We start from the raw sequence: 26,758 nt of genomic DNA on the forward strand, positions 1-26,758 counted from the left end.
CCCAGAGCGGGTGAAAGTTCCGATGCCCACAGTCCCAAGTGCGACCCGGACGTTCTTCTGTAAGCGATGCGGTCCCCCAGTCACCCAGCTGGTGTAACCGCCAGGCCGCACGGACGCGACGCAACCGGCAGCTCCCGGGGGAACACGGCTCGGCTCCCGCAGGCGCCGTGGGCCCAGCGGCAAGACCCTGCCCCAGGCCCGCAGCGGGAGCTGGGTCAGCCGGGTCCCCGCGGCCGCGCGCTCCAGAGCGGATAAAAGCCCAGCGCGCGTGCGGACTGCATCCAAAGGAAGCCATTTCTCCCGATTCCTGCGGGCCTAGGCGTTCGGGCCCACGACCTCGTGGGGCCTTGCGGGCCGCGGCGCCGGCTCCCCCGCGGCTCGCAGCTGGCCCCGAGCCCCGGCCACCCCCGCCGCCCGGGCGCGTCCACTTACCGCCGGGCCTCTCGCCGCTCTCGGCGGCTTCCCCCACCTCCTCCGGCCGCGCAGGCCTCTCCGGGCCCCGCCCCTCCCCGGCCGGCCCCGCCCCGCGCTAGCGACGGGGGGCGGAGCCTCGGGGGGAGACGCCGGGTCCCGGGCTGACCTTCTGACGCGTTTCCCATGGCTGACTCCGCCGGGCCGCGCTCGCCCGGCCTCAAGGCTCGGACGCCCCGCGCTTCCCGAAACGCCTCAGGTAAGAAGGGCCCTGAGAACCGAGCCCCTCGAGTGTTCCACACGGAGGCGCGCGGGACACACCCGGAAGACTGCTCCGGGGCAGAGAAGGCCCAGAGCGGCCCATCCCCGGCCTCGGGTCTTCTGGGAAAGACCTCCACACCCTCACCTCTTCACACCGGTGTTCCAAGATTTGCCCCAGAACCGGTCTCTGAGGGAAAGGGAGTAGAGGAGCTGGAGTCTAGAGCTGGCTCGCCAGAAAGGGCAAGCGACCGGGGCAGCCCAGCTTGGACATGCACTCCTGCTTTAGCTCCGGGTCCTCTGAGGCGTCACCCCACCCCTGCTCTTTCCCTGTGAGCGAACATTCGGGGGAACATTTCGAGTTGCCTACACCTCAGATTTGCAGGAGCCCCCGTGACCATGCAGCTGTTTTACATGAGAAAATTCAATCCCCGAGGAGATACATTTTAACCAAGAAGAATTCGGGAATAATTAGCAAACTGAATTCCGCTTGCCCATTTCATTTGTTTTGCAAACGGGATTGGAAAGTAACGTGTGGGGAAGAAAGAAGAGAGGTTGTCTGCAGTTTCAGTAGGAATCTGTCCTGTAAACTAGTGTGTTTCCGAAGACTTGAACTCCACAATAATTTTATTATTATAAATATAAAATATTTTTATTATTATTGTAGGTGCTAAACAGACAAATGCTTTAAAACAAGAAGATGCTTCTAAAAGGTAGGAGAACTACTTGGACAACTGCATTAGCTTATCTATTTATCTCATGTTAATTTAACCATTTTTATAAACAAGAATGGGAGATACTTAAAAAAAAATTATGCGAAACAAAGAGAGGATCAGAAAAGCACTATAATTTCTCATATATAGACTCATTATATCTCTCTACTCCAGGCTTTAAGAAAACCAAATCAAGACACTTTTAGATTGCTGGTGAAGGTATGAGTATCTGTAGAAAGATGTCTAAGGGAATAAACATTCTTCAGTTAAGCAGGTACTCCTTTTCCACCTCTTCAGGTACACTTGCCTTTTATTACTTTATATACCAGAGACTCCAAGAAACCTTTACTGTTCTTCGTTTACATTATGTCCATATTTTCAGCAAAAAAAGTCCTATTCTGTTGCTTGGCATCTCCTAAACAGACTAGATTTACCTCCTGTCACAAAGTTTCTAGAATAGGAGTAGTTTATGAGAATGATTTAAATACATAGGTCAATATTTTATTCTTAAAAATAAAAAAAAAAGATTTATTGGGATACCTGGGTGGCTCAGCAGTTGAGCATCTGCCTGTGGTTCAGGGCATGATCCTGGAATCCAGGATCAAGTCCCATATCAGGCTCCCTGCATGGAGCCTGCTTCTCCCTCTGCCTGTGTCTCTGCCCCCCCCCCCCCCACCGCCCGGGGTGTGTGTGTGTGTGTGTGTGTGTGTGTGTGTGTGTATGTATGTCTCTCTCATGAATAAATAAAATCTTAAAAATATGTTTATTCATTTTAGAGAGTGAGCAAGTACATGTGTGGGATGCAGGTGAAGAGGGAGTAGAAGAAGAGGGAAAAGAGAGACTCTAAAGCAGACTCCCCACTGAGTGTGGAGCCTGACTCAGGGCTTGATCTCACAATCCTGAGATCATGATCTAAGCTGAAACCAAGAGTCAGATGCTTAACCACCTGAGCCGCCTAGGGGTTTCAGTGATTTATCCTTTTATATCAGGCAGGTAGTGGCTGTCATTTACTCATTCTTTCAAAAATTATTTACCAAATAGGAGATATGCCAGGCCTGTGTTAAGCCCTGAGGATATGGTTTTGAGCAGAATAGACACAGTTCTTTTCTACTGGAACGGAGAAATACGGATTAAATTGTCACAACTGAATACATAATTATATATTGTGATAAGTGCTATAAAGGAAAAGACTATGAAGTTATCAGATGGAACTAATAGGTGTTCAGATTAGCTGGGGATTCTCGGGGAAAGACTTTGGAGCCCTGAAGGCTAAATAGGCATTGACCAGAGTCCTGAGGAGAGTCCAGCCAGAGATGGCAGTATATATGAAGGCCCTGAGAAGAAAAAGGTCAGTTCAAGGAAAGGAAAGATAACCGTGGTAGTGTATGGCATTTTGAGCAAGGGAAGAAAGGAGCATAGGAAAAACTTAGGATTCCATTCTTAAAGAATCTGGTGGGCCGTGGTGAGAAATTTAGATTTTCTAAATGCAAATATGAAAACATCAAGTAATAGAGTGATGAAATTTAAGTTTAAAAAGTTTTAAGAGGAGTGCCTGGATGACTCAGTGCTTGAGCATCGCCTTTGGCTTGGGGCGTGATCCCCAGGTTCTGGGAGAGTCCTGCATGGGGCTCCCATGAGGGAGCCTGCTTTTCCCTCTATGTCTCTGCCTCTCTCTGTGTGTCTCTCATGAATAAAAATCTTTAAAAAATTAAAAATAAAAAAATAAAAGTTTTAAGATGTTAGCGATGGTGATCATCTGGGAATAGAGAAATTGGATGGATTTGAGATCAATATTTTTTTAAAGATTTATTTATTTACTTGAGAGAGAGCATGCGAGAAGAAATTTAAAAAATTAACGGGTGGGAGGTACAGAGGGAGAGGGAAAGAGGGCTTTCTGCTGAGCAAGGAACATAGTACGGGGCTCACTACCATGATCCTGAGTGGAAACCAAGAGTTGGACACTTAACCAACTATGCAACCTGAGTGCCCCTTGCGATCTATTTTAGAGAATATTTCCCTGTGGAGTAGCATGACTTGGTTTTATGATACACTGCAAGAGTAAAGTTAATACTGATAATGATGGTAATTTGCAACTTTCTTCAATAGTGTGATCTGACCACAAACCCAAGAAGATTATATTTTATTGTGAGCATCATAGTGTGAGAAGTATAGATACACTGAAATGTATTGGGGGCAAATTACCCAGGATGATGAAGCAATTAAAAATCCATGGGGTGGGATCCCTGGGTGGCGCAGCGGTTTGGCGCCTGCCTTTGGCCCAGGGCGCGATCCTGGAGACCCGGGATCGAATCCCATATCAGGCTCCCGATGCATGGAGCCTGCTTCTCCCTCTGCCTGTGTCTCTGTGCCTCTCTCTCTCTCTCTGTGACTATCATAAGTAAATAAATAAAAATTAAAAAAAAAAAAATCCATGGGGTAACTAACCAAATAGTTGTTGAAGGGAATGAACCTTTATAAATCTATGCCCACTGAAAAATACTTCAACATCAATCCAATCAAATACTATTAAGCCAGGAATTAAAGAGCTTTACAAAAATGTAAAATAGTTCTTCTCTTTTCACAAAATACGTAATAGGTTCATTACTACTTTTGTTACATGAATTAATAAGTGCTCTACATTTTTCTCATTTTTAATCCAAATATGGTGAATATCAATACATAAAATCCACATAAGCAGAAGTTCTAATTTTTAGAGTGTAAGGCAATGCTGAGACTGAAAAATTTGAGAACCATTGCTATACACCATACTGTCTGTCATCATTTAGGACCAGAGGGCAACAGTGACAAAGGGCTGTTCATGGGAAGCAGCTTAGGCATCAGTCAAGAGTGAGTGTAGTGGGGCGCCTGAGTGGCTCAGTGGTTGAGCCTCTCCCTTTGGCTCAGGTTGTGATCCTGGGGTCCTGGGATCGGGTCCTGGGATCAAGTCCCACATCAGGCTCTCTGCATGCAGCCTGCTACTCCCTCTGCCTGTGTCTCTGCTTCTCTCTCTCTCTGTGTCTGTCATGAATAAATAAAATCTTTTAAAAAATAAAAAAATAAAATAAAAATGTGAGTGAGTGTAGTGTGGCTCTTACTGCAGGTTGAGGTAGTTAACTGCTTGAGTCAACAATTCCTTAGTGGAGGTTGTAGACTGATTGTAGTACATGGCATAGCTTTTATTGGTAGGCAGCAATATGAGAAAAATAAAATAATGTTTTTCATAAAGCCAAATACATTTGATATAAACAACTGCCTTTTAATTTGTATCCATGTAAAAAAAAAATAATAATAATAATTTGTATCCATGTCTTTTATACTTCTTTGATGTAAGAATGGCCTTTATGAAATCATGGGAGAACAGTTGTTAGTTGCAAATTTCTTCTTGTTTTAATGTTCTTATTTGGCAAAAGAAATAGTTGGCAATCCTGTGTCATCCTCCTTTTTTTTTTTCTTTTAAGATTTATTTATTTATTTATGATAGAGAGAGAGAGAGAGAGGCAGAGACATAGGCAGAGGGAGAAGCAGGCTCCATGCCGGGAGCCCCACGCGGGACTCAATCCTGGGACTCCAGGATCGCACCCTGGGCCAAAGGCAGGCACCAAACCGCTGAGCCACCCAGGGATCCCCCATCCTCCTTTGTTGTAGAATATTATTATTATGTTATATTGTTTCTGTAGAATGTTATTGCTCTAGGCAAGGAATTAAGAGTGTAAGGTCTTGAGAGTCAATTAAAGGAGGGCGGTAAAATGAATACATTATAGATCCAGATATGAGAGCCAAGTCAAGGCCCAGGAGGCTGGCTGAGGTAGTTCTGGTGGGAAAGTAGAAACCAGTGCAGGAAACGAGCAAATAAGTTACCAAGATGGTTGGATATCTTTGGTCCTATGGCAAGGATTCTCAACCCCTTTGCATATTAGGATTGTCTGGAGCACTTTTAAGAAACACCAACCTTGGGCAGGCCCGGTGGCGCAGCGGTTTAGCGCCACCTGTAGCCCGGGGTGATCCTGGAGACCTGGGATCGAGTCCCGCGCCAGGCTTCCTGCATGGAGCCTGCTTCTCCCTCTGCCTGTGTCTCTGCCTCTCTTTCTCTCTCCCCCCACCCCCTCTCTCTCTGAATAAATAAATAAATAAATCTTAAAAAAAAAAGAAAGAAATAAACACCAACCTCCAGTCCCCGTCCTCAGAGATTCTGATTGAATTAGCCTTTAGTGGGAGCTAGGCATAGTATCTTTTAAGGAAATCTCCTTAGGGGCACCTGGGTGACCTAGTGGTTGAGCATCTATCTGCCTTTGGCTCAGATCATGATCCCAGGATCCTGGGATCCAGTCTCACGTCAGGCTCCTCACTATAGGTAGCCTGCTTCTCCCCCTGCCTATGTCTCTGCCTCTTTCTCTGTGTCTCTCATGAATAAATAAAATGTTGAAAGAAAAGAAAAGAAAAGAAAAGAAAAGAAAAGAAAAGAAAAGAAAAGAAAAGAAAAGAAAGAGAAAGAGAGAGAAAGAGAGAAAAGAAAGAAAGAAAGAAAGAAAGAAAGAAAGAAAGAAAGAAAGAAAAAGAAAGAAATCTCCTTAGATGATCCTAATGTGCAGCTAGGATTGAGAACCACTCTCCTAGAGCCATTGTTAATCAGATAGACTCTGCTATTATGTTCCATGATGTGTAGAGACCAGCAAAGGATGATAGTCCTACTGGTGCCAGGGCAAGGACTAGCCCTCCTAGGAAGATTGTTTTCCTAAACTACATAGTCCTATCAATATAGTTCTTTAATAAGACTTAATAACAAAAGCAAACACTTCCTTGCAAATAGGACTCTATCTTGTCAGACTGGGCTATCATTAACTTTTGAGACTTGACACAAATTTTTACTTGTAAGAACAGCTGTAGTTGTCTTTTCCCCCTCCAATATTTCCTGATTACTAAGGATTTCAAAGGAAAAGTTGTCTTTTTAGGTACACACAGGACTGACTGAGAGAGTATAAACACTAACTGGCAAAAAAATTTCACCTCATTTACTTCCTTATACTCTAAGCCTTGGAAATCATCCTGTCATTATGGCAGACTTCTGTGTGTTAATACTTTAAAAGTATTGGATCAAAAGTAAAAACATTAAAAAAACATAAAATTAAATAGCAGACTTCTATGTGTTAATACTTTAAAAGTATTGAATCAAAAGTAAAAATATTAAAAAAATAAAATTAAATAGCATGTTGTATTTGTACTATATTCTAAGAAAATTGGCTATGATAAAACTTGTAAGTAGAATAATTTCTAAATTTTATTTTATTTTTTTAAAACATTTTATTTATTTATTCATGAGAGACACACAGAGAGAGAGAGAGGCAGATAGAGAAGGCAGGCTCGCTCCACAGGCAGATAGAGAAGCAGGCTCCACACAGAGAGCCCAACACGGGAATCAATCCTGGGACCCCAGGATCACGCCCTGGGCCAAAGGCAGGCACTAAATTGCTGAGCCACCCAGGGATCCCCCCAACTTCTAAATTTTAAATAATTTTTTTGTTTTTTAATTTTAGGAAAGCAGAACTAGAAGCAGCTGTGAGAAAGAAGATTGAATTTGAGAGAAAAGCTCTTCATATTGTTGAACAGCTTTTAGAAGAGGATATTACAGAAGAATTCCTAAGGGAATGTGTATGTGTTGAGAAATTATTACATTATTTAAATCTGTACGATATGAAACTTCCTTGCATTATCAAAATCTTTGACTCTGTTCTCAGTCACAAGATGCAGGGAGCATGCTATGTAATTCATGCATTTTGTTTTATTTTTTTTTCAAAGATTTATTTATTTATTCAGAAAGAGAGAGAGAGAGGCAGAGACACAGAGGGAGAAGCAGGCTCCATGCAGGCAGCCCGACACGAGACCCGATCCCGGGTCTCCAGGATCACACTTTAGGCTTCAGGCAGTGCTAAACCGCTGCATCACTGGGGCTGCCCTAATTCATGCATTTTAAAATAATAACTATTACGCATTCCTGGTTGTATAATGACTTTAAAATACACTAAAGAAAAATAACATGCCTGTTTAACCACTTAATAATAGTTCTTTAAACAAGTCTCCTAATCTCACTTGATTTTCATCACTTTGCACTAATTATCCCAATGTTATTTTCCATATTCTGTGTGTTGTCCTATTTTAGTAACAGAAGGTTATTATTTTTGTTAATGTAGTTCTTTTAGTTTTGATATTTTAAAAACCTGAAATATAGATCACTTATGATTTAACACATAACAAGAGAATTGTAATCTGTATTAAAAGTTGTTCTTTTTTTAACAACTCTATTGTGTTAAAATTTGACCATGAGTATATCAAAGGGAAATAATTGATACTAGTTTATAAGTACCTAGTTTATAAGTCCCCTGTACAGGTTTTCAGAAGCTGAAAGATTTTGCAGAAAAATTTGTCAGGACTCACAAGCACACCTTTGATATACATTGTTTTTAAAGATAGTTCTTTAAAAACAGGTAAATTATATTTTATTTTACATGTGACTAATTTTTTGAATAGTACATTTTTAAAATGAAATCCACTTTTTAGTGTTTTGCTTTGGAATAGCAATTGCTATAGCACCACTTCTTTTTCTTGCCTCAGATTTATTTCATGGACTATGTATCTACAAAGATGCACAGTCTCCTGGCAGAAGTTTTTTCAGGTTGTTTGTATTTTTAATAATAGCTAACATTTTTGAGTGCTTACTATGTGTTGAGTGTATTTATTTTCTCCTCTCCATCATACCTATGAGCTAGACATTATCCCTCTATTTTCTGATGAGATCAGTGAGGTGTAGAGCACTGATAAATTAAGTTTTCCAATAATTTAGCAGGGGAAATGCTCCTCTCATTTCATTGTAGGGGAAGTTCATCACACCTGCTCACTACAGCGATGTCGTGGATGAGCGTTCTATTATCAAACTCTGCGGTTATCCTTTATGTCAGAAGAAACTAGGAATTGTAAGTAACAAATATTTTAAAATAGAAGCTTTAATTTTTTATATTTAGCAAAATACTTTGTAGATAAGACAAGAAGTGAAACAGGCTTGAACTAATGACATGAGTTAGCCAAAGTTATGATATGTAGATAATTTAATCTTGTAACATAAAGTTTATATTTATTACTTGAATTCTTCTTAAGCTATACTTTATTTTTTCCCTTTAGGTACCAAAACAGAAATATAAAATTTCTACCAAAACCAATAAAGTCTATGATATTACTGAAAGAAAGGTAAGCTTAAAGGCTGTTCTCACTGTGGCAGTTAATTTTTAATATACTAAATGGAATTTTTTTAAAAAGTTGAAAAGTTTGCCTTTTAGAAAGTAGCCATGCTAAAAGTTTATTTGAAAATATTTCATTCAAGATATTAGAAAAAACTGCTCATGCTTTAATAAATACTTGAACATTTAAAAATTCAAAGTGCAGGATCACCTGGGTGGCTCATTCAGTTAAGCGCCCAACTCTTGATTTTGGGTCAGGTCATGATCTTAGTGTAGTGAGATCAAGTCCCACATCAGGCTCCTGTGCTGGACATTGAGCCTGCTTGGGATTCTTTCTCTGTCTTCTGCCTCTCCCTCCCCCGTTAAAAATAAAATTTAAATAAAATAAAATTTAAATTGAAAATTAAAATTTGTGCATACTAGCACAACTTAAAGCAAGTAAATCAGGAACAGAATAGAGATCCAGAAACATACTAACCATGTATGTGGATACTTTGTATATAATAACAAGAATATTGTGGATCAGTGGAGAAAGTATGAATTTTTCAATAAATAGTAGTGGCACAAATAGTTATCCAAATGGAAAAACTGAAAATTGATCCCTGTAATAGTTATCCAAATGGAAAAACTGAAAATTGATCCCTGTTTCAGTGTACATAAATAAATCAATTTTAGGTAGATTAAAGATTTAAGGTTAAAAGATAAACACTGTTTCAAAGAATATGGGAAGGTTTCTGTAAACATGGAGAATTTCTTAAATAAGGTACACAATTACACACAATAGAGGAAAAATTGGTAAGTTTTTTTCTACATTAAAATTAAAAGCAAAAATAAAAAATAAAAAAAATAAAAAAATAAAAGCATTTGCTTATCAGAAGTTTCCAAAAAAGAGTGAAAAGATAAGCCATAAATCAGAAGGAGGTATATTTCCATAGAAATGACTAAACCTAGTAGAATTTTTTTCTTTTTTTTCTGAAAGAAAGAGTGCATATGTGTGCGAATGGGGGTAAGGGCAGAGGGGGAGGGAGAGAATATCCATCTCCCAAACCCAAGACCATGACCTGAGCCAAAATCAGGAGTCACTTAACTAGCTGAGCCACCCAGGTGTCCCTAGAAAAATTTTATAGAAGGAACTTGATAATGAATGAAAAGATGATCAATCTTGTCAGGAAAACAGCAAATAAAAACATTGATTTACATGGGCAGCCCGGGTGGCTCAGCGGTTTAGCGCCTGCCTTCGGCCCAGGGCGTGATCCTAGAGACCCAGGATTGTCCCACGTTTGGCTCCCTGCATGGAGCCTGCTTCTCCCTCTGCCTGTGTCTCTGCTTCTCTCTCTCTCTCTGTCTCTCATGAATAAATAAAATCTTTAAAAAAATAAAATAAAAACATTGATTTACATTCTCTCAGCCCCCAAAGTAGCAAAATTATAAAAATCTAACAATATTAGGAACTCCTTATACTACTGGTTAAATATTAGGAACTCCTTATTCTACTGGTTAAATAAAATTGCATCCTTTCTGAGAAGAAATTGGTATTATCTTTCTGAGAAATTGGTATTATCTAGTAAAGTCAAGTTCACACATTTTTTATGGCCAAACTTTTCTGTTCTTTGGTATATATTCTTAGGGATTTCTTGCCTGTATGTATTGCTATGTATGTATAGGAATGTTCCTAGTTGGATTAACAAAATATGCTATATGCATAGAATAGAATGTTCTTCACCCTTTTAAAGGAAGGAAATTCTGACACATACTACAGCATAGATGTATTTGAAGACATGTTAAGTGAAATAAACCTGTAAAAGGGACAAATATTAAATGATTCCACTTATATGAGATAACTAGAGTAGTTTGATTCATGGTTACAAAAGTAGAATGGTGATTATCTGAGGAGGCAGATATGGGGATTGTTGTTTAATGGGTATAGAATTTGATTTTGCAAAATGAAGAGTTCTGTAGATGGATGGTGTGATGGTTATACTACAGTGAGAAGGTACGTAGTGCCCATGAACTGTAACACTTAAAAATGGTTAAGATGGTAAATTTATTTTACAACAGTATTTTTTTTTTTACAACAGTATTTTTTTATTTTAAAAATTCTTTAAAAATGTTTATCAGGCACATTGTAGTGATAGCAGAAAAGTTAGAAACAACTCAATTATTCGTAAACAATAAAGGTATAAATATAGAAACTACACCTCCATGAATCTGAAAAATATAATGTGGAACAAAAAAAATCCCAGAAAATATAGCAGTACAATTATATTTAGACAAAGTTTAAAATTAGGCAAAACTGAATGATATCTTTGTAGGTATGTATATATAGATAGCAGTACTAAAGAAAAGCAAGGGAGTTAGGAACACACAATGTATGATAGTGGGGAATATGGAAGGTGATGCTATCTGGGACAGACACATCGAGAGCTTCAAAGGTATTATACATTATTTCTTACCTTGGGTTGTGGACTCATGGGTTTTCTTTTTTTTTTTTTTTTTGGATAGTCACACAGAGAGAGAGAGAGGCAGAGACATAGGCAGAGGGAGAAGCAGGCTCCATGCGCCGGGAGCCCGACGTGGGATTCGATCCTGGGTCTCCAGGATCGCGCCCTGGGCCAAAGGCAGGCGCTAAACCACTGCGCCACCCAGGAATCCCCGGTTTTCATTATTTGAACTATGTTTTCAGTACATAAGTTGTGTTTCATAGTAAGAATGAAATAATTTGCTAATTAAAAAATTTTTTTCAGTGCTTTTGCAGCAACTTTTGTTACAAAGCATCTAAGTTTTTTGAAGCACAAATTCCTAAAACTCCAGTATGGGTTCGAGAAGAGGAAAGGTAATTTAAATCATTACATATAATTTGTTGATATATTCCAGCTTTCTGAGATATGTAGAGAGTAGTGCTAGTTTTCTGTAGGATGTTACCATTGTATACATTTTAATTGTGGGGAAATGCTTTTATTTTAAGCATAGTTATTAAGGATTTTACACTTAAAATCAGAAAATTAATAAATATAAATGGTGTTTCTTTGCTGTTTTCGTTTTTTAAAGATTTTATTTATTTATTCATGAGAGACACAGAGAGAGAGAGAGAAAGAGAGGCAGAGACACAGGCAGAGGGAGAAGCAGGCTCCATGCAGGGAGCCCAACGTGGGACTCGATCCCGGGTCTCCAGGATCACGCCCTGGGCCGAAGGCGTCACTAAACTGCTGGGCCACCTGGGCTGCCCCTGCTGTTTTAGTTTTAATCACAAAACCTGAACGTCACTTCTGCTATGTTAGTTATTTCTATTAACTCTATTAGTATAATAATCTTAGAGTAAGAATGTTAAAGTTTTCAAGTAGATACTAGATCTTAGGATCCAACTGAATTTTGTTAGAAAACTATGTACTAAAAAACAACTATGTACAAAGGTTAAAAAGTTCAGGTTACTAATTCACTCACTATTAAAAATCAGTACAGTATTTTTTTAATTTAAACAAATCCAATATAATTTTTAGCAAAAAAATATTATGAACATTCCTGGGGTTTTGCCTCTTAGGAAATGTTTAAACTTTTACAACATTTCAGTAGTTGCTGAATTTGAGAGAAAATTTATTATTGAGGGGCAAATGCCATATGTAGAAAAGGTAACAAAAATTGTTATGTAATTGAACTATGTTGTCCAATTTCAAACAAGGTTAAATGAAATAATGTCCCAAATAACTCATGTTTCATAGAGAATATTGCAACACAAGGCATGTGGTAAAAGAGTATCAATGCTAAATGAACTTAATGACATAAACATAATGAGATGCAAATTAACTAAAGACCTTTGCCTAAAGAAAAAAACTTATTTAAGTGTTATCTGATGCACAAGGTAATATGAAACCACTGTAGTTTGAACTAGCATCATTTGTACTGAGGGACAGTCCTGTTGTTGGCTGACACCTTTGCCTGCAGATCCAATGCTGTGTGGTTTAGAATATGTAAAGGGGCGCCTGAGTGTCTCAGTCAGTTAAGCGTCTGACTCTTGATTTCAGCTCAGATCATGATCTCAGGGTTGTGAGTTCAAGTGCTGTGTTGTACTCTGCACTCAATGTGGAGTCCACTTACGATTCTTTCTCCTTCTTTCCCGACTGCCCCTCATTCACACACACTTTCTTAAAAATAAATATATATATAGAGAGAGAATATGTTAAGCACACCACTCTATGACCTTTGTTAATTGAATTACACATAATGAAGACAAACTTGTTCACTACTTCTCTACTAGCCTTTCTTATTTGAAGGATAAAGGATTGTAGCATTGTCGAAGGTGACTGGGGACCTAAGAGTACCTTCTTAACTATTACTTTTCTTTTTCTCCTTTCTTAATGTTTGTTTCAACAGAGCTGCTTATTGCCTCCTCAGTCTTAGGACAGCTGCACATATTCCATTCCCCAGCTGTTAAAATCAGTGTTTTCTTAAGTTATCCTTAACATTGTTTCCAGTGATATCTTCTCTAGTTAAACTTAGCCCATCCTCATATCTGCTTCAAAACTATTTACCAAACCACCCTTCCTGTCATCTTGATATTCTTCAGATACACTTATTGGTACTTCCTTCAGCTAATCTAAAACAGTTTTTCCCAAAATCTTATTCTATGTTCAGAACGCCCACCTTTTCCCAGAATGTGAAGCTCTGTCACTTTATGCTTGGGGTTCTTGAAATTCTACTTTATATGCCCTTCCCTACCTCACTAAAAAAGAAAGATGAAAATGGCATTGGTTTCCCTAATTTAGACAAATCAATTTAATTTACATTCAGTGTGTATAATGTGAGCTTAGTATCCAACAGGCTACCCACACCTGTACAAACAACACACACACTTATGAAACCAAACCTGTGAGTTTAAATTGAAATGTTAATGGAATGGCATAACAAGCACACAAATGAAACAAATTTACTTATTCTAATGAGGACAAGTATTGGGGAGCCTTCAAATGCTATTGAACAGAATTTGATCTGACACTGGTGTACAAAATGAATTAAAGAAGAAAAGATCATAATTAAAGAGCTGAAAGGCCCTTAGGGACAATTTAACACAACATCTTTATCAAATAAGCTCAGAAAGATTAACTGTATTTCTTAAGCGAGTGATAGGTTCTCAACAATACCAGGATTCCAGTTGTTTAAAAGTAACTAGTGAGTAACCTATAAATATATAATTGTATACAGTTATACTACATGTATAATGGTAGCCCTTATTTTTGTATGATTCTTGTTAGTATATAACCATATTAGTATCTTTTATATCTCCAGTATCAGGTTTACCTTAATTTATAAATTCTTACTGGCAAGCATTATGTCAGTTTATTTCATGAATCCACTAGAGGTCACTGTGTCTTCAGAGAATGTTTGATATTTTTAAGTGTTCCAAAGATCAGAATTCTAGAATTCAGTATTCTTTTAAAAAGCCTTTCCAGCTGTTGCATATGTAAGCTCTACAGAAATGTGATTTTTAAAGTCTGCTCACATACAGTATCAGGTATATAATGTTAAATAATACCATTCAGAACCTATCTTTTTTTTTTCCAAAGATTTTATTTATTTATTCATGAGAGACACAGAAAGAGAGAGGCAAAGACACGGACAGAGGGAGAAGCAGGCTCCATGCAGGAAGCCCAATGTGGGACTCGATCCCAATACCACAGGATCATGCCCTAAGCCAAAGGCTTAACAGCTGAGTAACAGCTGAGCCACCCAGGTGTCTCAGAACCTATCTTCTTTTAAAGGGGAAAAAATTGTTGCTTTTAAATGGCAGGATTTAGTATTTAAGGAAGAGATGTTTTCATTAGTTTAAAGTGTCATCATACTAAATCATATCACCATAATTAAGTCATAATTATTTTGTTTTATTATTTATTTTATTAATATTAATAACTATTGAATACTTAAAATTTAAAAAAATAAGAGCAAATTTTAAAATCCACTCAAAGAATTGAATATTTTATTGCACTGACCACCATAGTATACTTTACATTATAATCCAGTACATGCATATTACTGTCAGTCTGTTATCAACACTAAGCCTTAGTTTCCTCATTTGCAAAGTAGAAAGTTGCATTAATCTCTTAGTTCCCTTTAGTTCTAGTGTTTTACAGTCTGAGTCAGTCACTGTCACCATAGTAAAAGTTTAGATAGGAAATGTTTTATTTATAAAAGTGATGAAAATTAAAATTATCGGCATAAGACTAGGGAAAGTCTGTAAAGAAGGCTGATAAAGGGTAAGATCAAAGTTTTTCAATTCTGAAGAAAAACCAGGAATGTTTTATAGCATGTCCAGAACAACTTGAAGTTGACATCTTCAGGGAAACCATGATCTTGCACACTATTTGGAAATAGAATATTGAATTTGACTCAGTTTAGTTTGTCTTATATTGTTGTGAAAGCTAATATAATTTACCAGATACCAAAATACTAAAATCTGTAGTGTCTTTTAACATTTCTAAAATACTATTTTATACCATAGAAAGCTCTCTACCCTGATAATAAACACATATAGATAGATTTTAAAAAGATTTAGACAAATCCATGAATTCTAGCTCCATACTTCTGTTGAGGCTTTGGAATCGGAAGGGGCCTTTGGAGTTTTCTACTCCCTCATTTTTATTATTAAAGTATGAAAAATATCTGGAGTAGAATCTTTAATGTCACGAGAACAGCCGTGTTTCCCACAAAATGTCTCCTGATACTGTCTCAGAGACAAAACATTGACCTAGATGACTTAGATCATGACGCAGTATGATGCTTCTCATGTTGTGAGTTAGAAATTTTTCACCCACTTGGTGGCCAGAAACAGACCACATACACTTAAATTCCTCTGAGACAGTGTACTCATTTAGATAGTCATATAGTTATAAAATCTGTTTTGTTTGAATGTAGACTCTGACAAGTCTTGGAAGTTTCTTTATAACCTAAAAAATCAGGAGTTAAAACTAAGAAGGACAAATGTTGAGAATCAAATTATGGTTTGAAAAATAAAATTGGGGTGAATTGTTAATGCTGACAGAGCTAAAAGCGCCATCATGTGGCCCAGAATAGGGGATTTTCACACATGCTTCTTGGCAATAAACAGTATAATCTCAGAGGTGCGGAAGCCAAAAACCTCTGCAGAACAACTTCTATAACCTCTTCCTGAACAGCCACTTCTGTTGCTTAGTATACAGAATAAAAACTTTCTGAAAGAGGTTTTAACATGTCTCATTATATTTGGAAAATCTCCACCACAGGGGGGAAATTGTAGCCTGCTGCTTCTGTTGATTTATGTATAATACACCTATTCTGACCAACACAAACACATATATCTATATGCATACATTCAAAGAAGGTTTTTTGGCACAAGTTATTTCTAATTTTAGGTTTCTTTTGCTAAAGTTACAATTGATCATCTAATTTATACTTCAGTGAAAATAATATGAAATGTTTATGAAGAACCAGTTTGAAGATATTCTGTAACATGATTATTTTTGTTTTTTAAGTTCAGCTCATGTCGATTAGATTGAGAACTATCTCTGGGGCAACAAACTTTGAAGGGGTTGGAAAATAGAGCAAAAAGAGATGGCACTTTTAACAAATAGCTTTTGAATTTCATCTAAGGGTAGAAAAGAAAGCAATATAACTTGGTGCCTCATTCTTTCTAAAACAGCTCATATCAAAACAAAATGAATTTTTATATTGAACCTTTCATTTAATACCTCATTAAGTCAAATCTAATTGATTTTAGTGTCATGTATCATTCTCCATTTTATAGTCTTGGAATCAGGAGACTGTTAAGGTTACTCATCAAATATCTCAAAACAGTGTTCCATGTGGTTCTCTTTACCTGAAATCAGAAAAATGAAACAAAGGAGAGGAAAATAGTAGCTCCGGAAGTACATTGAGTTCCTATGAGAGAGGTTAAGCAAAGGAGATACCCTTACAACTTTGAGTCTTTTTTCTAACTTTAATTAGAGGCAGCATGTTGTATAGAGAGCTTGGACTTTAAAAGACCCAAATTTGAATCCTAGATTTACTAGTTAATTAGTTAACCTCTCAAAGCTTCAGATTCTTCATCTTTAAAGATAAAGTCATAAATCTCTGAGGATTAAATGAAGTAATGTAAAAACCAGCTAGCAGAAAGTATGGGAAGATGAAAAAGTCCTGTGGATAGATGGTGGTGATAGTTATACAAAAGTGTGAATGTGCCACTGAATTGTAACTAAAAATGGCTTAAGTGGTAAATTTTATGTAATGTTATCATACCACAAAAAAACTCACCTATCATATGTAGGCACTTAGTATATTCTGATTTTCCCTTGCCTTTGGAAATTAAGTTTTCTTTTAATTCTTAGTATTTTTCCTCAAAAAATGTCATATAGCTGGATATTTTTCATAAAACTATTGTAAATTGTATTCATGATTTAAAATAGTGTTTACATTTTGACTACCCCTTCATTCAGCCATACTTAGACCTATTCTTATATGGGTTATTCTGCCTCCAAGATCTTGAAATAAGAGCTTCCCGTTTCTCACCACAACCTCTATCTCATCTATAGCTATCACTCTTGAGTGTGCTTTGTGACCTCATTTTGACCTCCTGTCTCTACCTTAGCTCTGTTCTAGGTTGGCCAGACTCTCATTAAATTAGCTTTCTTGTGCACAATGGTCAGCAGTTATAGTATTGTCCTTCCAAACAATCCCAGATTCTTTATCCCTTAACCTTCTACCACGCCCAGCTTCCTAAGCTTCAGTCATCCTTTTTTTCTTTGCTTGGGTTCCTGAACTTTATTGGGTAAAGCTCTCACACACTTTAGATAAGCTGTCTCATTTAGCTTTTTAGTGCTTTACATAAGCTGTGTCATTTAATTCAGTCCTTACAAGATCCCTGGGAAATATTGTTACCCATTTCATGGATGATGGAACTGAGGCTCACAGAGTTTAGTGACTCACCCGGAACACTTGGCTCATATATAGAGATTTGAGATTTAAACTGAAATCTGTCTGGTACCAAAGCCTGCTCTCTGTGCATTTCTCTGGCCTGGTTACAGTTTATTCTGTGTAGTCTGAATTGTGTGCTCCCATTTTTTTTCTTTGTTTCTTATTGACTATCTGATACGTTCAAATCTTTTCTTCTGTCTTTTTAAGATTTTTAATTTATTTATTCACGGGAGACACAGACAGAGATGCAGAGACATAGGCAGAGAAGGGAGCAGGCTCCCCGCAGGGAGTCCAATGTGGGACTCATCCCAGGACCATGGGATCACGACCTGAGCCAAAGGCAGACGCTCAACTGCTGAGCCACCCAGGTGTCCCAAATCATAGTAGATAATTTAACCTACTGCCTAACTGAAAGGATTGAGCACATTCAGCTGAATCTCCACTATTTTCTTCTTATCTTCTCTCATCTCTCTGCCTCATTGCTTTTACAGTACTTTTCTGTGTTCCTGGTTCTTTTCTCCCTGAAGATTGCTTCATGATTTATTCCTGTTTCTTCCTTTTTCAAGCTCTCCTTTCATACTGATTTTTTTTCTTCCACCTTAAAAAGGTTTTGGTGGGGAGGACAGAATCCTGAAAAATATCCATTAGATTTAGCATTTTTCTGGTAACTGGTGATCTTAGCAAGAGCCATCTCAATAGAGTAATGCATAAAGATTCCAGGAGGTAGAGGGTTGATGACTGAATAGGAGATGTGGAATTGAAAAGTAGTGCAGACTTTAAAGAAAGCTTACAATGAAAAATGAGGGGGACTGTATGGTTGAAGGACAGGGTTGGTTGATTTTTTTCTAAAGATAGACTTAAATATGATAACATCCTAAAAGGAAAGAAAAAAAAGGGAGAGGTTTATGGAGTAAAACCTCAGATCCATAGCGTTAGCTTTTATAATACAAACTGTTGATCTTTATAGGCCCAACTGAATCCGAGGCTTTTCTTCATTCACTCAACAAGAAGTTTTTATTTCCTCCCTAATTTCTTGTAGCAGCTCATGTATCTCATCATACTTACCACATACTCTCTTGAATGATGCGAAATGTAGTTGAGCCCTTTGTCTTAGTTTGATTCCTTGCTTTACTAGTCACTGTGTGACTTTCCACAGATTACTGATCCTTTAAGTACTCGTCTTTTTATCTGTAACGTGATGATAATAGTAGTAGATTCTTATGAGGATTAATATTTGTAAAGCTCTAAAAACAGGCATTTTCTTCCTACTAAATTGTAACGTCCTTAAGAATAAGAACTTAGTCTTTTTTTTTTTAAGATTTTATTTATTCATTCATTCATGAAAGAGAGAGAGAGAGGGAGAGACACGGGCAGAGGGAGAAGCAGGCTCCATGCAGGGAGCCCAATTTGGGACTCGATCCCAGGACCCCAGGACCATGCCCTGGGCCAAAGGCAGGTGCCAAACCACTGAGCCACCAGGGATTCCCAAGAACTTAGTCTTTATATTACTTAGTATACCCAGCATAATTCATATATATAAAAGTACAGAATTTTATTTTTGAAGGAATTTGGAGGAATGATAGAATATACTCTTGCTTTTGCAGGTTAGCTATTGAGTATAAGAATCCAATTGAGGTTCATTGTCTACACATATTTTCTTCCCTATAGTGATACTCAGATCTCAGCGTAGGACCAAATGCCAGACAGCTGCAAGGTACTGAATCTTGATAATTTTAGCCAAGAAGACTTGGGTGGGGATGTGGGATAGGAAAAATGACAGAACTACAAGTCAAAGTGGGAGGATGTAGTCAACAGGCAATAAAACTCTCTGTTGTGAAAGTTAGCATATTATTTAGGCCAAAAAAGCTCTTAATGGGAGTTATAAATATCCCCTGGAGCAGTCAAGGCTGGCTAGTCACCATCCAAGTAGTGTCCTTGGCCTTGAGGAACACCAAACCGAGATAGCTTCCATGACTAGAGTTTTAGTGAGTGGGAAGAAGTAGGGTAAACAGGGTAATTTGGGTGATTGGGAAAGGATATGCCTCAACTGGCTGAGGGACTAAGGAAGAAACAAAAATAGATTACATTTTTACTCTCAGGAAGCTCACTGCCCGTTGCCTTATTTTGCCTTTCCTTCTAAATTTTTTATTATTGGTCTTGGGGAATTCCTGAACTACAAGGGGAATCTCTCAAACAGGGATGACAAATACTGGTTTCATCCCATATGCCTCCTGATGTGTGTACTGAGAAGGAATTTAATGGGAAAGAATGCCTTGATCAGTTAGTAGTGCCTCCCTTACTTGAGAGGATTGATAGAACCCATTCCCTGCAGTGCCTCTTATGCTTAAGACTGAACGAAAGACGAATAGATTATCTAGATAATATTATATAATTGATGTTGTGATGTTTAATTATATAGAAAAATACTTGCAACTTTGACATTTTTTGATTGACAGCCTTTCAGTTTCATAATTTAAATGACCTCTGGTTCCATCTGTCCATTTAGCTTGACTTTTTTTAATTGAAAGTTTTTTGCAGTGCCTTCATTGCAACCCTATTTTGTCCTTTAAATGGGTTTAATATGCAGTGCCGGGGATCCCTGGGTGGCTCAGTGGTTTAGTGCCTGCCTTTGGCCCAGGGCGCGATCCTGGAGTCCCGGGATCAAGTCCTGCGTCGGGCTCTCGGCATGGATCCTGCTTCTCCCTCCTCCTGTGTCTCTGCCTCTCTCTCTCTCTCTCTCTCTCTCTCTCTTCTCTCTATGTCTATCATAAATAAATAAGTAAATCTTTAAAAAAAATACTCAGTGCCTTAGCTTCTCTTTCATGTACACCTAGTTTCTTATGTTTACTTCTTTTTTCTCTTAATAGACTTTATTTTTTAGAGCAATTATAGCTTCATAGCAAAATGGAAAGGAAGGTACAGAGATTTCCCACATACCCCTTAACCCCATCCATGTATAGTTTCTCCCATTATTAGCACCCTCCACCACATTGTACATTTGTTTCCACTGATGGCCCTATATTAACACATCATTATCACCCAAAGCCCATAGTTTACATTAGGGTTCGCTCTAAGCTTTATATATATCCTGTGGCTTTGGACAAATATATAATGATTTGTATCCACCATTACAGTATCATACAGAGTAGTTTTAGTACTAAAAATCCTATGTGCTCCACTTATTCATCTCCCACCCTCTATAACCCCTGATCTTTTTACTATCTCCATAGTTTATCTTTCCCAGAATGTCTTATAGTTGGAATTATACAGTATTTGGCCTTTTCAGGGTGGCATATTTCACTTAGTAATATGCATTTAAGTTTCTTCCATGTCTTTTCCCAGCTTGATGGTGGCTCATTTCTTATTCTTTTTTTTTTTTTAAGATTTTATTTATTCATAAGAGACCTAGAGAGAGAGAGAGAGAGAGAGGCAGAGACCCAGGCAGAGGGAGAAGCAGGCTCCACGCAGGGAGCCTGATGTGGGACTGATCCTGGGTCTCCAGGATCACGCCCTGAGCTGAAGGCAGGTGCTAAACCACTGAGCCATCCAGGGATCCCCTCTTATTGGCTCTTAATAGTATTCTAGTCTCTGAATTTACTGAATTTATTTAACCATTCACCTACTGAAGGACATCTTGGCTGCTTCTAAGTTTTAGCAGATAGTAATAGAGCTGCAATAAACATGCATGAGCAGGATTTTGTGTAGATGTAAGTTTTCGGCTCCTTTGGGTGAATACTGAGGAGTAAGAGTTCTGGATTGTATACTAAGAGTATATTTAGCTTTTAAAGAAATCACCAAACTGTATTTCAAAGTGATTGTACCATTTTGCCTTCCCATCAGCAATGAATTAGAGTTCTCTTACTCTAAATGCTCACCACCATGTGGTGTTGTCAGTGTTCTGGATTTTAGCTATTCTAATAAGTATATAATGGTATCTGATTGTTGTTTTAATTTGCATTTTGCCAATGGCAGATGATTTAGAGCATCTTTTTATATGCTTATTTGCCATCCTTATATCTTCTTTGATGAGGTGTCTGTTATGGTTTTTGATTCATTTTTATTGAGTGGCTTTCTTATTGAATTTTAACATTTATTTAATATTTTGGATAATAGTCTTTTGTAAATATCTTCTCCTAATTTGTGGTTTTTCTTTTTCTCTTGACAATATTGTTCACAAAGCAGAAATTATTAAGTTAATGAAAACCTGGCTTATCAATTTTTTCTTTCATGGATTGTTTTTGGTGTCCTATGCAAAAGGTCATTTAAGTTTTCTCCTATGTTATCTTGTAGAAGTTTTATAGTTCTGTGTTTTATATTTGGTCTATGATCCATTTTGAGTTAGTTTTTGTGAAGGGTGTCAGTCTTTGTCTTGATTCACTTTTTTGTATGAGAATACCCAGATGTTCAATACCATTTGTTGAAAAGATGGTTTTCTCGTTGTATTGCTTTTGTTTCTTTGTCAAAGATCAATTGAGTATATTCATGTGGGCCTATTTCTGGGTTCTCTGTTATGTTCCAATGACCTATTTGTCTCTGGCCACTGCCACACTATCTCATTACTGTAGCTTTATAGTAAGTCTTGAAATTAGGTAATGTCAGTCCTCCAACTTTGTTCCTTCAATATCATGTTAGCTATTTGGAGTCCTTTGCCTCCCCAGAAACTTTATTTTTTTTTAAAGATATTTATTTATTTATTTATTTATTTATTTATTTATTTATTTGAGAGAGAGAAAGAGAGCATGAGCAGGGAGAACAGGCAAAGAGAAAGGGAAAGCAGACTCCTTGCTGAGTAGGGAGCCTGATGTGGGACTTGATCCCAGGACCCTGGGATCATGACCTTAGCAGAAGGTAGACACTTAACTGACTGAGCCACCCAGGTGCCCTCCCCCAAAACTCTAGACTCAGTGTATTGATATCTCCAAAATAACTTGCCAGGATTTTGATTGGGATTGCATTGAATCTGTAGATCAAATTGAGAACTGACATCTTGACAATATGGAGTCTTCCTGTTGATGAACGTGGAATATTACTCTTTTTTTTTTTTTTTTTTTGGTTCTTCTTTGTATATTTTTACTTTTGTTTAATATGTTTTTCTAATCTTTAGAAGGTACTTTTTCTGAGTCACTTCAGAAGTATTTTATAGAGTTTTCCTGTCCTCTTGGATTCACTTGCTATTATATTTGTTCCTTTTTATATTGGCTTTCTAAGAGCTTTTTCCTCCCCCTTTTAAATATCTATGATGCCCAGCCAAATGTGACTTCTGCTATTGTACAACAGAAGTGTTCCTAGAATTAAATTAAATCATCTTATCTACGTAGTCCGTATCCATACTACAATACAACTGCTTTCTCAGAAATTAGAGCAAAAAATTTTATTGACTATAAAAGTGAAATAGAAGAGCATTATAATAGATAACCTCTGCCCTCAAGGAGCTTGTAGTTCATTAAGAGACCACACTTAAATATATGAAAAGTAAGACATTTAGATAATAATTCTAGTATTTAGTCATAGAGGAGTACCTCATTAATATATATTAATTGAGTGGATAATACTGACTCTGGAATTTACTGATACTGAACGAAGTGATTTACTTAGGTTAGTCAGGAAAACCTTATTGGGCTCATGGAAATTGTACTTACTCCTGAAGTATGAATACATTTTGGATAAGAGAGATTAATCCAGATTTCTTACAGATGAGGTTCATAATACTTTGTCCTTCGATTTTTTCCTTAAAAAAAAACTTTAAGTAAACTATTTCCTTTTATATTTTCTATCCAATATAGTTATAACAAACACTTGAAAATGTTTCACATAAAAAAAAGTTTCACATAGCATTTACCTTCAGTTTTCTATTGCTGTGTTTTGTCACAGGCATCCTGATTTTCAGTTACTACAGGAAGGACAAAGGTATGGTTGAATCAGTATTACTTACCTTCTATATATTCATGTTAATAGAAACATTAAGAGTAAACCAGGTGATATGAGCTCTTGGACTTCCTGTGTTGATGCATTATGTAAGTGCCCATTTTAGCCCACACAAAGAAATATTTGCCTTGTACAGCTTTTTCTTTTGTGATAGTAAGATGATGTGTTTGATCTGTATGATTTATTGTACAGCTGTTCCTACCAAGGATTGGTAATTGAACCTGTTGAAATATGACACAAACACAGCTTCCATCTGAGACACTGTGCTTCTTTGTCAACTATATTGTGCCAATTATATTTGTCGAAAGGTTTTTATAGGTTTTAGAGGATTTCAAAACTTAATATATCATTTATTATTTGAAAGAGTGTCTAAAGCATTAATAGAAACTTCAAGTTGTGATATTTTCTTTTTTGTGTGTGTGTGATATTTTCTAAACTGTCCTTGTGTTGTTGTTTGCCCAACCATAACCATCTCTCAAAGCACATTCTTTTATTTTTTTATCAGGACAAATTTTCCTGGTTCTTAGTTACTACCTAGCACATGGAATTAAGCACATGTGAAAGATATTTATTGATATGTCTTTTTAATTTATAGCTTTAAAGTAATATAGAAAAATATAATTACCTTAAAATTCCAAGATAAAGTATGAAACATGAAGGTCAAATTGTTCTAATTTGTTGAAATTATACTGCTTCAAATATAGGAGACAGTCCCATGGCTATATAGGCTAGATCCTAACTAAAAAAATGAAATCTAATACTGAACAAACTTGTTATCTTTTCTTTATTCCCATCCACAACCTTACTTTCAACTGTTTTTCTTTTTCTTTTTTTATACTTCTACCTAGCATGCATTATTTTATTTCATTTTATTATTTAGTCATTTAAAAAATAAATAGCCCTTTTAGGGAACAATTTTAGGTTTACAGAAAAATTCCCTGAAAAGTAGAAAGTTTCAGTATACCCTCTCACCATCCTCTGCCCCAATTTGACCCAGAATCGTTGTCCTAATCTTTTAAAGTTTTGATATGTGCATTTGCTTGAAAGTAGCTGCTCACCTATCATTGAATATCTCAAGTTTGTATAGACAGAGCTACTTTTTTTCCTTGACTCTTTCACAATTCTTAATCTATTTTAAGCCTAATTGAAAATTGAAGGAACATAGTCAAAGGGATACTGTTTTTTTATTGTTAGCATTCTGTTCTAACTCTGGGTTTTCAAATATATCTTTCATAAATAAATGTTAAATTGTCAACTCTATTTTCTGCTGGGACTTTTGGGTTTTTTATTCTAATCTATGGAATAGTCTGTATTGGAAAATTCTTTTTCCAATTTTTATCATGTTATCTTCTGAAACCTAAGCAGAGTTTCTATAATATGTTTTTTTTTTTTTTGACAAAGCAAGAGTGAAGTGTTCAAAAGAAAACCTTTTTTTTGTTTAAACAAAAAAGGATACATAAAATAGTCACAAATACAACAGGCAGAAATCAAATTACTAGAATGAAATTACCAAGCCTTTTTTTCCTTTTTGCTATACTCTTAACACTTTTCTTTTATTATTAAAAATTTTATTTATTTATTCGTGAGAGCCACAGAAAGAGAGAGAGACAGAGACAGGCAGAGGGAGAAGCAGGCTCCATGCAGGGAGCCCGATGTGGGACTCGATCCCAGAACTCCAGGATCACGCTCTGGGCCAAAGGCAGATGCTCAACCACTGAGCCACCCACGCGTCCCACACTTTTTAAGTAATGGGGAAAAAGACGAAGATGGTACAATTAGATCAAATAAGATGTAGAGAAATCATAGATTTATAGCAGTCTTTGGAAATGTGTGGATATGTGTGTGTGTGTGTGTGTGTGTGTGTATACATGCCTGTAAGGCTTTGCCTAGGGAGTACAAATTTTTACCTTGAGAGTTACAATATATAAATGCCATGGGACATTTGCTTTTCCATTATAGTTATTTTGTTTCTTTTTTTCTACAGTGGCCATTCTGGAAAGGAAGTACAGCTATGCACTAAGGCCATTAAAACATCAGATATTGACAATCCTGGCCATTTTGAGAAGCATTATGAATCTGGTTCTTCCAGCTCTCATAGTGATAATAGCAGTGATAATGAACAAGACTTTGTTTCCTCCATTCTACCAGGAAACAGACCAACTGCAACGGGTATAAGTCCACAGCTGCACAAAAAAAGCATAATGAAAAAGAAAGCTGGTCAGAAAGCTAACTCCAAACATGAAGACAAAGAAGAGACGGTAATAGATGTCACTGAGCAGCTAGGCAAGTGCAGATTAGATAGTCATGGGAAGGCTGCTGCTTGTGAACTTCCTTTACAGAAAGTAAGTCCTCAGATTTCTTCAAATAGTCCTTTGCAAGAAAAATTAGAAGCTACAGAAAATTCTGAAAATAAATACAGTAGTTCAAAAATAACTCTAGTAGGCATAAGTAAGAAAAGTGCTGAGCATTTTAAGAGAAAATTTGCCAAATCAAAGCAAGATTCTAGGCCAGCCTCTAGTTCAGTGCAGATGTGTCCTGAAGTTGCAAAGGCAAACTTACTTAAAGTCCTGAAGGAGACTTTGATTGAGTGGAAGACAGAAGAAACTTTGAGGTTTTTGTATGGCCAGAATTATGCTGCTTTGTGTCTGAAACTTTCTTCAGCCCCTCTGGTTAAAGAAGAAGAACTTGATGAAGATGACATACACTCTGACCTAGATAGGCATTTCCCTGCCTTTCAGGAATCTCAGAACAGCTTGGATGAGTCTTTACCTTTTAGGGCCTCAGATACAGCCATTAAACCACTGCCAAGTTATGAGAACTTGAAAAAAGAAACTGAAACATTAAATCTGAGGATAAGGGAGTTTTATAGAGGACGATATGTTTTGAGTGAAGAAACCATCAAATCACAAGACTCAGAAGAGGTATGTCTAAAGATAATAAGTTTTCTGTGCTGCTAGCATATGGGACACTCACCATAGCAAATCTTGAAAGGGGAATAATATTGAAGAGATAATTGTTAAATTTTCAGAAGATTGGTTTAGTTCAGTTTTTTGGTTTAAAATGCCATCCCCGGGCAGCCCTGGTGGCCCAGCAGTTTAATGCCGCCTTCAGCCCAGAATGTGATCCTGGAGATCTGGGATCGAGTCCCACGTCAGGTTCCCTGCATGGAGCCTGCTTCTCTCTCTACCTGTGTCTCTGCCTCTCTCTCTGTATATGTCTGTCATGAATAAATAAATAAATAAAATAAAATAAAATAAAGTAAAATAAAATAGCAAGCCATCTCCAATA

The 26,758-nt window shown here is 37.3% G+C and overlaps 2 protein-coding genes across 13 annotated transcripts in view; one reads left to right on the plus strand and one right to left on the minus strand.

Moving 5' to 3' along the window:
* GLMN (glomulin, FKBP associated protein) overlaps positions 1–13,991 on the minus strand; it is a 47,684-nt gene extending 33,693 nt beyond the window's left edge. Inside the window, exon 1 of one of the 3 annotated variants that reach the window (XM_072834489.1) lies at positions 13,901–13,991. The gene's annotated coding sequence lies outside the window, so the exon portion shown is untranslated. Of the gene's footprint in view, positions 388–432; positions 548–13,900 lie in introns of those variants that run through there. The other 2 variants (XM_072834488.1, XM_072834490.1) reach the window with 2 other exon arrangements.
* The window catches only part of RPAP2 (RNA polymerase II associated protein 2), an 80,517-nt gene continuing 54,277 nt past the window's right edge, over positions 519–26,758 (plus strand). For 7 of the 10 annotated variants that reach the window (XM_072834483.1, XM_072834478.1, XM_072834477.1 and 4 more), the window contains exons 1-8: positions 519–670; positions 1,337–1,382; positions 6,914–7,028; positions 8,249–8,347; positions 8,553–8,618; positions 11,353–11,441; positions 23,417–23,452; positions 25,455–26,391. In XM_072834483.1, coding sequence (XP_072690584.1) covers positions 598–670; positions 1,337–1,382; positions 6,914–7,028; positions 8,249–8,347; positions 8,553–8,618; positions 11,353–11,441; positions 23,417–23,452; positions 25,455–26,391 — 1,461 coding nt within the window. In that variant the 5' untranslated portion in view covers positions 519–597. Of the gene's footprint in view, positions 671–1,336; positions 1,383–6,913; positions 7,029–8,248; positions 8,348–8,552; positions 8,619–11,352; positions 11,442–19,213; positions 19,260–23,416; positions 23,453–25,454; positions 26,392–26,758 lie in introns of all 10 variants that reach the window. The other 3 variants (XM_072834486.1, XM_072834487.1, XM_072834479.1) reach the window with 3 other exon arrangements.

Source organism: Canis lupus, chromosome 8, assembly GCF_048164855.1.
Source record: "Canis lupus baileyi chromosome 8, mCanLup2.hap1, whole genome shotgun sequence".
NCBI classification, from domain to species: Eukaryota; Metazoa; Chordata; class Mammalia; order Carnivora; family Canidae; genus Canis; species Canis lupus.